This window comes from Lepidochelys kempii, chromosome 1 (assembly GCF_965140265.1).
Source record: "Lepidochelys kempii isolate rLepKem1 chromosome 1, rLepKem1.hap2, whole genome shotgun sequence".
Taxonomy (NCBI): Eukaryota; Metazoa; Chordata; order Testudines; family Cheloniidae; genus Lepidochelys; species Lepidochelys kempii.
Window position 1 is genome coordinate 241,727,332 of NC_133256.1, and position 14,658 is coordinate 241,741,989.

Below are 14,658 nucleotides of genomic sequence, written 5' to 3' on the forward strand. Positions count from 1 at the left end.
CAGGTTGCTTGGCCTGTCTCCCAAAGTCTGTGAGAGCAAGGGATCGGCCTTCAGGATAGACTGTAGATCCTCGATGATGCGTTGGAGAGGTTTTTGTTGGGGGCTATAGATGATGGCTAGTGGCGTTCTTTTACTTTATTTGTTGGGCCTGTCTTGTAGTAGGTGACTTCTCGGTACCCTTCTGGCTCTGTCAATCTGTTTCTTCACTTCAGCAGGTGGGTATTGTAGTTGTAAGAATGCTTGATAGAGATTCTGTAGGTGTTTGCCTCTGTCTGAGGGATCGGAGCAAATGCGGTTGTATCTTAGAGCTTGGCTGTAGACAATGGGTCGTGTGATGCGATCTGGATGAAAGCTGGAGGCATGTAGGTAAGTACAGTGGTCAGTAGGTTTCCAGTATGGGGTGGTGTTTATGTGACCATCACTTATTAGCACTATAGTGTCTAGGAAGTGAACCTCTTGTGTGGACTGGTCCAGGCTGAGGTTGATGGTAGGGTGGAAATCGTTGAAATCTTGGTGGAATTCCTCAAAGGCTTCCTTCCCATGGGTCCAGATGATGAAGATGTCATCAATGTAGCACAAGTAGAGTAGGGGTGTAAGGGACGAGAGCTAAGGAAGCATTGTTCTAAGTCATCCATAAAAATGTTGGCATACTGAGGGGCTAGCTTCTCCTTCAGCTGGCCTCTCTTTTCCAATTAGTCCTCAGTCTCAGAAGGTTTACCAGGCAGACTTCATCCTGTTACAAGGGAAGAGACAGCATATATGCAGTGCCCCTTCCCAAAGCTCATCCCAACTGGCTGAGAGAGAAGGGAACCTTACCCAGCTCACTTCTGCAAGGCTTCTGGTCCCCAGCTCTTAAAGAAACAGTAATGGGGGATTTCCTTCCAAACACTATTTGTTCCCAGGACAGCTTCCTCTCTACAAATAACAATTTTTGTCTTTTACCATTTTTCTGTACCTGAACAAGAGCTCTGTGTAGCTCGAAAGTTTGTCTCATCCACCAGCAGAAGTTGATCCAATAAAGATATTACCTCTATCTTGTCTATTTGATATCTCCTAGGTCCTTTTATATATCAGACCCCTCAAAATCTTAAAGGGCCACACCAAGGGACAGGGTGGTCTGACCAGTATGCCACACTACCCTTAAGGAGACCAGACTATCCCGTCTCAGAGAGGAACATGGTTTAGTGGTTAGAAAAGGGATGGTGGGAAGCATAGTTTACTGGCTAGAGTAGAGGAGGGGAAATCAGGTGTATCCAGATTTTGTTCCCAACACTATCACTGATCCTGTGTGTATTTAGGCATGTTATTCAGGCCAACATTTTTTAAAGTGGCTTCTTATTTTCAGTGCCCAAACGTGACTCACTTTGGAGGCAATATTCAGAATTACTGAACCGTACACCCCCAACTCCAGATGAAGTGGTCTGGAGCTGTAGGTGCTAAGCATCTCTGAAAATCAGGCCATAAGTGTCTAAAATAGGGCACCTAAAAATAGAGGGGGTATTTGAAAATGTGGCCTTTAATCTCTGCATCAATTTCTTCATCTTTGCAAAATGGAGATAAGGATACTTTCACAGGTTTCAAGGTTATTATATTTTTTTTAGCTTGGTCAATAAGTGTTTACAAAATACTTTTGTCAGCAGGAAAATGCTACGGAAGTACCAAATATTTGTGTGTGTGGTGTTCTCTATGCATGTTTTCATATGTTTGCTGATGTGTGTTCATCTGCATTCAGACGTTTATCTGCCAGGATCTATGAGTGAAATGTACATTTCTGCTTCTTTCCCTGTGTGTGCAGTACCTCTCTCTCTCTCTCTCTCTCTCTCTCCCTGTGTGGTTTATTTGGCATTCCACAGCAACTCCTTTGGAACTGATGGTCAATAATACAGTGTCTCCCTAGACACTCTCTCTGCCGGCAAACTCTCGTGAAGAGGATTATCATTCACATCCTTCTTTTTCTGTCTCATGCTGTCCCAGTGTATCTTTTAGTCTCTCCTCACAAGTGTAATAAAAAGAAGACTTGCAATAAGAGCTGGTCTGAAAAAAGTGTTCCTTCTCCTGGAAATTTCCAACAAAGAAAACTTTTGCTTCTGCTGAAATTTTCTATGTACATTTTCAAGATTTTGGTTGAAAACCAGGAAGTCTTTGGCCAAAATATTTTGACAAAAAAAATAGTCTTCATGAAAAGCAGATAATTTTTACAAAAAAATTTTGTTCAATCAAAACCCCAATTTCTTTTGAAAACAGTGTAAACAGACATTTTTCTACTAGCCTTTCTTGCAGTGGAGTTGGCCTATGTCAGTACAGCACAGTACAGTGGTAGGCAGAGGCGGTTTGGTGCACTCTCGTGGCCATATTGAGAATATGCTCTCACTGTGACTTCATAGTTTGCTACAGTACACTCTCAACTCAAAAAAATCATAATTTAAACTCACCCACCCTCATTTCCCTGCTCTCATTTCTAACACCATCAATAAAAAAAAAAGTCAATCAAACCTACATTTAAAATGCATTTGTTTTAAATGAAGGACTGAGGTTTTGTAAAACCTTTTTTTTTCCTTTTCTTAAACACGAAACCTAAACATTGGACGCAAGCAACTGAAGTCTGTCCCTTTAATAAATAATATCATTGGGTCATACTTACAAGTAAGGGAAAATAAAGGGAATTTGTCCAAGATCACAGAGAGTTTTACACTAAGGATAGCAGTGTCATGGACTTTGCAATTGCTGTATGTATTTGATTCCTTTAACCAACTTTAACTCTCACCAGTTTGCTTTATTTGTGTCTGGGTAAGTGACTGGGAACAGATGGTTAAGACTACTTGTGCCAGTCACTTGTTTGATAGAAGCACTGTCTTGTTTGCTTAGTTTCATTGTTCTCACATCCTTAACTCATTCCACAAAGAAGCTATCACTGCCTAGTGTTATCCCACTGGGATGATGTGCTGCCTCCCTGAGAATGGGAGAAAAACCACAGGAGAAAACCATATAAATGGAACAAAATAGACTTGCTTTACTCTGCCTCAGTACCCCACTGCATGGCCACCACTCGCTGGGTCCCACATAATTCCAGCTCAACTACATGCAGGTAGAGTCTAGTCACTGTTTTTAGCTCTGGGACTCCAGGGCATCCTCCCAGGCTCCGACTGCTTGTCAGACGCCTTTCCTTGGGACATGGGACGCCACTGTCGAGCTGCTTTAGACCTTGAAAGCAGTGTATCTTCTGAGCTCCACCTGGCTGTGGGCACTCTGGGCTTCTAGAATAACCCCTCCTGAAACAAAGTGGCAGGAAAGCAAGGAACACAGGCTTAGCAAAGGAATTTCTTAACCACAGTCTTTAATCCTAAAGCACTTGAGAGTTACAGAACATTAGACGTAACAAAAGTCCTCAGATGCACCCTCCACTAGTCGGAGCTCACCCCTTCTTTTGAGTCCAAGGGTCAGCAGTTTTTCAGCATGCACGGGGCCCTCCTGCCCTCTGTCTCCTGCCAGTACTTAAACGTGGCAATGGTCGGCCCCCCTCTGTCCTGCACAGAGCAGAAGAACCCTGCTCTTAAATAAAGCTTCTGTCTCTGAGCCATGTGGACAGATGGTGTAGTTACAGATCCAGCAGTCAGGTTTGTGTCCCCACCCCATGTGGGCTCATGTAGAAAAAACATTGCTTCATGGGAGTGGGTCAATAATTGAGAGACAAACAAAATCAGTGGCCCTAGCTTGCTGTGTGATGGCTCTTAGTGCAGTTCTTCAATGAGGTGTTAAAACAACTCTCCTGAGCTGGGCTGCTGGCTGAAACACAGTACGACAGGTTGCCCCCAGACAAGGTTAGCTTAGTAGTCAACATCTCCACAAAAAGAGATCATAATCTGATACAGACATATCTTATTGTGTCACAAGAGTACTCTCCTGCCAGGAGAGAGGGATCAACAGTCTACAGCACATGGAGCTAAAATTATCACCTTCAGGCTGCAGCTGGTTCTCTCCCATAGACTTAAAGGGCCAGCTAATGGGAGAGTCTATGAGGAAAAGCTCAGATAGGGTGGGAGTTCAGTAAGGCCACATAGTCAGAAAATCATGAAGGGGCTGATTTTCCTGCTTTCTAAAGGCTCTGGTGGATATGGGTGAGAAACAGCCTGTGTTTTCCAGAACTGCAGCCCAGCATGCTACAGATTTAAACTAGTTATATCTTTCCTTTACTTTGCTATGGTGTTCTGCTGATATAATCCGATCCTTCAAGATCTTGGCTCTCTCCTTCACTTGAGATTTGCTACCATGTCACCATGCTGCCAGTGAATATTTAATTAAAGATCATCATCTCTTTCTCCCTGCTGCTTTTCTCTCACACTCTCCTGGGCCAGTGCCCAGGTGGGTCAGGGCAATGAGTCTAAACAAGCTGCAGAACTCAGAATTCAGTCAGGATGGCTGACAAAGGCAAGGGAGAGGAAGGAGCTGACTGGGTGTAACAGTAGCTGGCTCTTCTCCTCTGTACTTTGTTAAGTCAGGGGTAGCCAAAGGTGCAATCTGCAGGCTGAACGTGGCCCAGAAAGCCCTAAAATGCACCATCCCACAGCTGCCTTCATGTCCACTACAAAGCTGCAGCTCACAGACTGCAAGTCCCAACTTCTCTGACTGAGCTTGGCTAGTATCTGGTATATGTACAAGTGTACGCATCACTCCATGCCTCTGCTGCTCCCTGCAGAGGCTGACATACATCTACAGACCTTGCCTGTCTGTGTTTTAAAACAGCTGACAGTTCAGATGAGTGGAGTGTAATTGTTTCAAGAGTAGGAACATAGGAATTGCCAGACTGGATCAGACCCATAGTCCATTGAGTCTGGTATCCTGTCTCTGACTGCAGCCAGCACCAAATGCTTCAGAGATGTGTAAGAACCCTGCTGTAGGCAGACCTGGAGTATCTTGTCAATGGAGAATATTGCTCCCTAATCCCCCATGAACGTAAGGTTGCTTTGTGCCTTGGAGAATAAGGGTTAACTATCCCTTCTTTCATAACTCCTGGGTTTTGTTAATCCATATGATTAACACTGGCTATTCTTATTAATCATACAAATGTCCAATTTTTTTTTTCTAATCTTGCTAAATTCATGGTCTCCACAATTATCTTGTGGCAATGAGATCCACAGGCCAGTTGTGTGTGTGTGTGTATGAAGTTTTAAATTTTAACAGTTTTAAATTTTCTGCCTTTCACGTTCATGGAATGTGCCTTCTGAAAGCTTTCTAGATTTACCCCCATGGTGGGGCTAATGTTGGATCACATTAAAGAAGTTCTGTATTAAAGTCACAAATGAGTTTGATTCCCCATGGTTTGAATTCCAGGGTATTACTGGTTAAGAGGTCTCTTGGTCTTTGGTACTGTTTCTCTCCCTCTATGTGTGAAACTTGCAAGCTGCTAATTGCATTAGTACATTCTAAGACAGAGTCTGTTCTCAGAGCAATTCTTTGTAACAACAACTATTGGCACAGAGAGAGACTCAAAGCAATACTCTGTAACAACAGAAACAGCACCCAGAGACTCCCCGCCCTTTTGTTGTATTCATCTCGCTTTGTTAACAATTGTGATTAAAATAGAAATAGAGGATGTATGCGGATGGATGCTTGGTGTGAATAATAACTGAATGATCAGGGAGGTGCCAGCCTAAGAATGCAGTGTCCATCGGCTGAAGAAGGCGTCAAGTGGAAATAACCAGAGGACCCCCGGAGGGCAGACTGGAATTCACCCAACAGCCTCAAGAATGGGAGAACCAAAGAACAAGATAACATCTGGCAGCACGGAGCCGTCAGGAATCTACCATCTGCTGATTGATTCAGCAACAGCATGATGAAGCAATTCCCATAGACTGGCATAGGAAGAAATTCCTATAAAAATGGACTCTAGAAAGTGTGAACTTTGGGGTCTGATTCTGCAAACCAACTTCCAGGAGCATCAGATGTGCATCTGATGAGGCCCTGCTCCCTCCTCATGTCCAGGCCACCTGGCCAGTGGCTTGGCATGAGCAACTCTAAGGCTGGTAACTATGATAACAACCTTGCAGAACCTCTGTGTGTGTGTGTATGAATGAATGTGTGAATAAATATGAGATTGACTGGAACGTTATAGCTATAACTAACCTGCTTACTATGATTCTTTCTGTATTCACAATAAATGTGGTATTTTGCCTTTTCCCCTTTAATAAGATCCTGCTGGTTTTTATTTTGTTGGTATAACACTAATACTCAAGCCAGAATGGATTGGCCAGTCTGCTTAGGAATCTTACTGATGTTACTTTCCCTTCTACCCAGGTGGGGAATCCTGGCTCAAGGAGGGACAATCCAATCAACATCAACCACTATGCGACTAAGAAGAGTGTGGCAGAAAGCATGCTGGATGTGGCGCTGTTCATGGCCAATGTCACACAACTCAAAGCGGTGCTGGAGCAGGGGGTTTCATTCCAGTATTATGCCACCCTGATATCGCTCATCAGTATCTCTCTCTTCTTCCAGGTGGTGATTGGAATTCTTCTTATCATCATTGGTAAGATATCTTCTGAGCTTCTGTTTGCCTCCACTGCCAGCAGCAATCAGGGTCATGGAAAGAGGAATGGGGTGGCTGGTGCAAAGACCAGCATTATTTTTCCTTCAAATTAGAGAATCTACCAGCAAATGCATTTCTTCCTCCTCCAGCTTAGCCCCGAGCTTTACCACTCCTTCACTCCTCTGCTTTCCCATCACTGCACCCCTGTATTAGGAATGGGCAATTGTTTCTGCATCTCCCCACAAACAGGGCACAGGCCACAAACAGGGCACAGGCCTGCCAGCCTAAGGTAAGTAGGCCACCTCCCCAGGGGTGGGTTTGGCAGCAGGGGGTAGGAATACCCAGGCCCACACTGCTCCACCAGGTCCCAGCCCAGGGCCCTAACAGTGTCAGGTGATCCCGCCAGCGGGGAAGTCACCAGAACACACTGACTCATTTCCCAGCAACACAAGCGGACTAATGTCTGGTTCCCCTGGGCTACTTCCTACCACCCATCCTTGGCATGGCTCCGTAGCCCACGGGTCCTCAGGATCCTCCGGGTAATTGGTGGATGGCAATCCCAGCATCTCCTCTCCTCTCCTCCGGGGGCAGGGTACTGCACAGCTCGGTCCCTGGTCCAGAGTTCAGCAGCAAGGTACAGCAACTGAGCTGAAGGGCTCGGCTTGTCCCGCCCTGCTTCCAGCACAGGGGGCAGGGCTGTCTTGGCTTTGCCCACCAGGAGCATGGGGCAGTTCCTCCCCCTCAGGCTCAGAGGGAGGGCACTCTGCCTCACGACAGGGTGCCTGCTCTGTCAGCACACACATCCCCAGGGCCTCCCACACCTGCTCTGGCCCGCTTCTCCACCCACACACTTTGAAGGAGGAGCTCCAGGAGCCAGCTCTCCCTAAGCACCTTTCCCCTCCCACTGCCACCTCATCCAGTGCCCCCACCACTTGCCGAAACCTTTCCTGACCCTCCTTGACTAGCACACCAGTGCCTCTATCATGTGTCTAAAAGCCTCCCATTGCCTCCTCCCATGATGCCAAGAGCCTTGTCCTCCCCACCCTCCCTAAATGTAATAGGCTGTTGGCAGAAGTCTGCCTGAGGCCCTTCCTTTGCACCTCTGGGCTGGGCTATGCTTGAAAGTTAGGTTGACCCAGCTAGGTCATTCAGGGGTGTGAAAAAATTGCAGACTTACCACAGCAACAGGAGACCCCGCCCTTCCGTCACGGTAATAAGAGTCTACTCTACAGTGCTGCAGCAGCACAGCGAAAGCTATGCTGCTGTAGTGTTTCTAGCGTAGACATAGTCTTACTTGGCAAAAGTCTCCACAGACCCCATCCGGCCTGGAGCCTCCCTTCAGCTTATAAACAAAGGCCTGTCATTCTCAGCCCTGGTGTGGGCTCCTGCTGAGCGCGGTGAGGAATGAAAATGGAGCACGAGCCTGGACTATAGACAGCTTGTTATTTACGTAGGGCCTGATTGTCAGATTGACTTCATCGGGAGCTGAGGGTGCACTTCAGAAAACTAGGCCCCTCTTGGTTAACCTGCACTGTTCTGCCCTCTTCCCCGCCACTCACAAACCCTGTAGAGTTAATAAAATCATCCTCCCAGCTCCAATCCCTGGGCCAACTTGCTGTCACTACCTCACATGTGTTCAGCAGTCTGACCAGGACATGGTTATTTTACACCATAAGGCTTTGAGCCAGTTTTCAATTCTCCCTGGGTTTTGTGCTGTGTCTCAGCTCGGCTGAACCTGAACGACGTGTCAAAGCAGCAGCGCCTGAATGTGCTCAATAATGCTGCCACGGCTCTGATCTTCATCACCGTCATTCTCAACATCTTCATCACTGGCTTTGGTGTGCAGAAGACTGGTCTCTACCCTACCAGGAGACGTTACTGAGGCCTGGAGAGCAAGGGAATCAGGTAATGAAGGATGAGGGTCCACTACCACCCACCTTTGGAAGGGTCAACGGCTTCTGCCGTCAAAGGGTCTTAGAAATCATCAGCGCTGTTGTGGAAAGAAAGGTGGCGGACAGCCCTACACATACACACATGGCCCCTTTGTGCATAATGTTGTCCCATGGGACGCGTGGGCTGTGTGACAGGATCCCTCAGGAAAAGGAATGTCCTTGCTCCATCTCTAAAGTTAGAATGTCGTGAGACCACATTTATGGGATTCATCAGATAGCTGGTAGCAGCAGTCGGTTTCCAGCAGATAGCAAATCCCAACCTGGATTGTGATAAGTACTATGGGAGAGGAGTCAGACAGTGGAAAGGAGGGTGTAGCGTGTATGTGGGAAAGGACCTGGCTGCCAAGAGCTATTCAGGCAGTGGGAGAGATCAGAAGAGGGACCAGTGCTGGCAAGAGTGGTGGAAGGAAAGAGAGGCAGTAGGGAGGGAGATCCTCAAAATGGCCACTGCTATGTGGTGGTGGCCATTTTAAGAAATTGATTTCTAACTTTTATTCCTGGATGAGAGTCATGTGACTAGGAGTCCAGACAAATGACTGGGTTTGCAAATCAAATCCGAACCAGGGATCACAGCTTTAAATTAGAGTGGGATCTCAAGCCTGAGAGGCAGCTAATGGCTTGTAGCTCTTGCCCGAATGGTTCCCACCAATAGGGTGACCATATTTGCCTGTATTGAATATGGGACACCTGGTAAAATTACTTGTATTCAAGGGACTTCAGTGGCAATCAGTCATACAAATGTTCAAATTAACATCAAGTTGACTGAGCCCCTGTTAAGAAGCAATACTGTGTAGCTGAATAATTTTTATTTACCTTCTTATCTGTAAGGCTTTATGGTTCACATGGAGAGGGGTGACACACACACCCAACCCTATACCTACCACACACACACATGCACGGGGAGAAGTGACCCACACACTCCCGTACACCTCTCTCATACAGGGTGAGGTGACCGACTGACTCTCCTCTCCCTGTCCAGCGCTCTCCACCCTCCATGCCTGGCTGGGATGGAACCACGTCTCCTGGTACCTGGCACCATGTCTTCCCAAGGCAACACGTGGGTGCGGGGCACGGAGGGTCACTTGCCCCTCCTTCCCAGATTTCTGATAGGGTTCAAATCAGAATGTGGCCAGCAGCAGCCTTTCAGCACTGTGCAGGAGGGAAGGGACACGAGCTGCTTCCAGCTGCAGGGGAGAAAGAGGAGGAGGAGGAGGAGGGGAAGGCAAGACCTGGTCTGTGTCTTTGCAGAGCTCTTCTCTTCTTCCCCCGCCCCCCTCCCATGTGGCTGGAAGCAGCTTGTCCCTTCCTGCCCACATAGTGTTGAAAGGCAGCTAACACCTCCAGGCTGGCCACCCCTATAACCCAGCCACCTCCTGTCCCCCAGCTACAGTGCGGGCAGGAAGCGGTTAAGCCATAAGGATGTACTATGCACCAGGGCCCGGGGAACCTGACTGCTTCAGTGAACCTGGTCAGAGAGGTGGCTCAGCAGAAGAGGGTGCCTAAAGGATGGTGCAGTGCCACGCTCCCTGGGAGCAGGACCCAGGGCGGGATGGGGGAGAGGCGGGTGAAGAGGGTTGTAAGCCCCTGCCCTGGGGGCTGCTGCGGAGCCTGCAGGTTTGGGGCGTGAACAGGCTGGAAATCACTTCCCCCCTCCCACTCCAGAGCTTAGTTGAGGGGCAGAGAGGCTTCCCCATGCCAGCGCTGTGCAGGGCTTTGCAACATGCAGGGCTCGGCTCCCCCTGGCCACTGCCCCAGGCCAAAAGGTCTTGGGCTTTCCCCGGGCACCGGCCGAGCCAGAGGCAGTGGGGGAAGGAAGGAGCCTGACAGGCAGGCTGTTGGTGTGCTGAGTGCTCTGACCAGGGGCTGGTTCTCTGCACAGTGCTGGGAGTGGGACATGTCCTACCAGGGGGGTTATGGAGGAGCAGTGGGGCTGGGAGGGGAGCCAAGGGGCAAAGCAGGGAGAGGACAGCAAGAGGGGGAGCATGTAAAGGGCAGATGGATGAGCAGCAGTGGCAACATGTAAGCTGTCACTGCGGCCCTCTGGCACCTGCCCACACTCACCAGCCACCATGCCCCTCTGGCACTTGCCCACACTCACCAACCCTCGCAGCTCGCAGCACGCAGCCAGTGCCGGCCGGAAACGGGATGGGGGGTGGGGTCCTGCTGGCCGAGAACGGGGGCCGCGCTGATGGACCAGCAGGGGGAGTGGTCAGACCTGCACACTGCATCTTCACCCCGCCACAAGCCTCGCACACCCACCCCGATCGTCAGCCACTGGACCCCCATACTCACCACTGGTGGGCGAGCGGCTGGCGAGCAGGGATCCAGCCACCAGCAGGACCTGCCAGTATTGATTGTGGGTTGCGGGGGAGGGGGGGGGAGTGGGAGAGACAGAAAATACAGGAGTATTTGTCTGTTTTTAATAAAAAATCTGGACACCTGCAGGAGGGCTTAAATATGGGACTGTCCCTTTAAAAACGGGACATCTGGTCACCCTACTCACCAAGGATGCTGGGGCAATGGCCAGCAGGAGAGTCCCATGGAAATTTGGATTGGAGAGGGAGGTGAGATCCTGGATTCAGTGCAGAGGCACATGGCTTCCATGAAGATGGCACTGGCTTTGGATCTTGCGAGATACGTGGGGTTTAGGGGCTGAACGTCATATTTGTTGCGGTGACAATTACCTTTGAGTGTGATAGAGAGCAACCCCTACAGATTAATACACAGGGAACCATGCAACATTTTTAACTCCCCTCTCTGGGTTTTCCTCCCATAGGAATCAGTCAGGACTGGTTCATAGAATGCATTGAGAGTCTTCGGCTTGAAAAGCACAAAATAGCATTGTAAGGCCTCTGAATGCTGCCATAAGCCCTGATCCTGCAAATGCTTATGTGCATGTTAACTACAAGCACAGAAGTCATCCCACTGGACTAGAATGATTCAGTGCAAGAAGTGATGGGGATAGGGTGGTTCCCTTTGTTGGATGGACATAAGGGAAAACTACATGAAAACTAAGAGAACAGTGCTTTATTTTAAAGGATGTTTTAGGGAAACCACCATTTCCCTTAGCATAAGATGTATTTTCTCTCAAGTGTACATTTCGAATGTCTTCAGGTTTACAATGCAATTATCATAACCTTCAATGTTTAAAAGGGTCAAGAGACATCCCTTAAAATAAGGGGCAGGTGGTTGCCCTAACGGGGGCTCCAGTACGAATTAAGGAAACTACTTACAGCAAATAGAATGAAAAAATGTTACAATGCTGGCATGCTTTCTTCAAGGAATGGCCCTGTAGATGGTGTGTGTGTGTACGTGTGGAGGGAATGGATTGCGAGCAGTAACACAGGTAGAGGGAAAGCTGCGCTGGGATCCTGCTTATGAATCTTCTATGAAATACTTGCTGACGTGAGGAACCTAGTGGATTCTTATCTTACATCTTTTGTTTTTCTTGCAGGTTGTGTGTGTGGCACGAGCTTTAGGGTCCCTTCCTTCAATTTTTTTACTGACGACAGCAGACACCTACCAGCTGAGTGGAGACAGAGAATTCCTGAATTAATCTTTAACAATTGTGTGCCAAGTATTTTAGGCAGGTTGTTTGGGTAGCTTTGCAGGAGTGAAATTGCCATTGATTTTTCAAAGCTGGTGCAAGTTGTGCAGTGATTTCTAGAGAGCTTCACAAAAAAGTTGCAAAAAAAGCATTTTCCAAACATGCTCCTGTGCATAGGTAACAGCACCTTCTCTCTGATTTTAATTGTCTGCTTCTCATATTCAATATTAACTAATTTTCTACAGGGGCCTGAGTTCTACGCTCAGTTATATTTATTTGGTAAGCAAAAGTAACCATACCGTGTCCAGATATTTTCTAACTGGCAATATTTAAAGTAACACTATCAAACAGCTTATGTTGCAAATATAGGTTGGTTGATTGTTTTTGTGGGAGGGAAGGAGTGGGGTGAGTGTTACAATGACTAATAGGAAAACAAATGTTTTCAAGGTTGTTTAAAAAAATCAAATGAGATGCTTTTTTGAAAACCATTAAACATTCCTCTGCAGTGCAGGAAACCTAAACCCCACAGCAAATAGATACTATGCTTAGATACCACCACAAGGACCTTGTTAGAAATCCTCTATGGATAACATAGGGGTACTGCAGGAGAAATAGGAACTGAATCTAACTAAACACAGAAAGTGAAACAGACCAGTCTAGCTTCACTTGTCCATATTAACTGAGGTGCAAAAAGTAAACAAACAGCATACACACGTTCAAGAGTAAACTGGGTTTAAAACCTTTTTCGGTGTTACACTGTAATTTAAGGTGTTATCAGTAACAGGTATGTTATTAAATACATGATTTTTATCGTACTAGTCCTGATGAGAATTCTACTGTATTGGAAAGTGGTTTTACTTTTTTTTAAAAATTACTGCTTTGAGGTTGTGTATCTGCAAATCACTCTGAATTAGCAGGTTCTTTCTGGCAGCCTGATTTTTGGATTATTGGTGTCACGCTCAAAAATTGGATATTTTTGACTTGTCAGTTATTTGCATACTTGAGTACTATGTTTTCCTGTTTATTAAATGATTTTTCACTCAAAGGCAGAGCCAGATTTCAATACGGGTGAAATACTGTGTATCCAATAAACTGATAGAAAATTCCTAAGGTTGACACGGTTGCAATGGCAATTGCATGACGATTTTCACATATTCTCCTCAGAAGAGCTTCTGAGAGATACTGGATACCGCTAATATGTCTGTTGCTGCCATGACTTTGGCTGGTGTCACTGTTTACCTCCCACAAGCTGAGCCAACTTTCTGTGTGTTTGACTTTTCAGATCCCCTTCCAGAAATCTACTCTGTCGAATTTCAATTTAAATCAAAGGTACTGGCTTCATCCTGGAGACAGGGCCAAATGACATTTCTATAGCATATTCCACCCATGAATCTCAATGAGACTTTAGCTGACCATAGAAATGCAGGGGCATCATTACATTCCCAATGCTCCAGTAATTTGCCTTATAGGATATTGCCTACTGATCCTTCTGAGTGCTCTTCTATAGGTGAAAGCCCTATGGTGGGTATTTCTTAGTAGCCATGATCGACTGTTTCGATTTTCCTGCTTCAGATTATACACACAATAATATTAGTGATTACTTTGTTGTCATCCACCTTTGTTTATTTTGCCCAGGGGTAACTAAAGCTGCCTCGTCTACATCCTGAAGGCACCATCTCTAAAAGTGAGAGGGTTGTTTGCTCTCTGTGCTTATTTCACTCCTTGACCTCTCTACAGAGCCAGCCAAGAAGCTGCTAGCAGCAGTGAGGATTTATGAGGTGGATATTTCCCCACTAGCAGCTAGAGTGAGGCTATTTCACACAGTCCACAAAGGAACTATCAAGTCATGGCTTTCAACTACTACAGACCTGACCGGGTTTAGGCAAAGGGGACAAGCTTCATTTCCTTTTCTCAGGTGCCAATCCACCCATTCCCTCATGGCTGCAGCCTGCTCAGCAGAGGAGGAAGAGGTGAGGGACTCTCCATCACCAAAAGTTTACTTGGATGTCCTCCTCTCTCTCACAGAGATGCCAAGCCATGTAGTGCTGCATGTGAGGCATATTTGTGTGGGGCCTGCTTCCCATTACCCAACATGACAGAGCAGGAGACCTGCACACAGTGAGTAGGGTGGTCTGCCCTTTGTCACCTCCTGATCATGGAGCCAGAAGCATTGGCACTCCTGGCTGCCTTCTCACCTCTATGTATCAGACCTCAGCTCTGTTATGAGCTGCTTGCACTCCCATGGGCAGCAGGGAGGTTGTTTTTTTTTTTTTAAAAAAACCCCACAACCTTTTAAATAAACAATATCTATGGAAGAACTGATCTAGTGTTTGTCCATTGTCTGGCTCAGAGATTGGGCTAAGCTCTGTGTTCCCTCCTGCACCTTACTTCATGAGATGGCCCCTGCTGGCTGAGGCGGAGATTGGCCTATCATTATGACTGTCATATTCCCTATAGTGCTCCTTGCTGCTTGGGTAGAAATCTAGCCTGTATCAATGTTCTGTTCCACTTCCTGTGACCCCTGAATCCCTCCCCCCTTTGTGTTGGTCTCTGCAGCACCCCTGCTGGGATACAGAGTGCTCTATATCCCATGTATTAACTTTGTCTTTTGCTGCATGAGACAAAGAAAGGAACAT

General features: G+C 47.0%; 1 protein-coding gene across 1 annotated transcript in view; it reads left to right on the plus strand.

Annotated features, from left to right (window-relative positions):
* Positions 1-14,439, plus strand: part of NINJ2 (ninjurin 2) — a 74,085-nt gene extending 59,646 nt beyond the window's left edge. Inside the window, exons 2-4 of the mRNA XM_073329944.1 lie at positions 6,292-6,523; positions 8,248-8,428; positions 11,930-14,439. Coding sequence (XP_073186045.1) covers positions 6,292-6,523; positions 8,248-8,405 — 390 coding nt within the window. The 3' untranslated portion in view covers positions 8,406-8,428; positions 11,930-14,439. The remainder of the gene's footprint in view (positions 1-6,291; positions 6,524-8,247; positions 8,429-11,929) is intronic.
* The last annotated feature ends 219 nt before the right edge of the window (positions 14,440-14,658 follow it).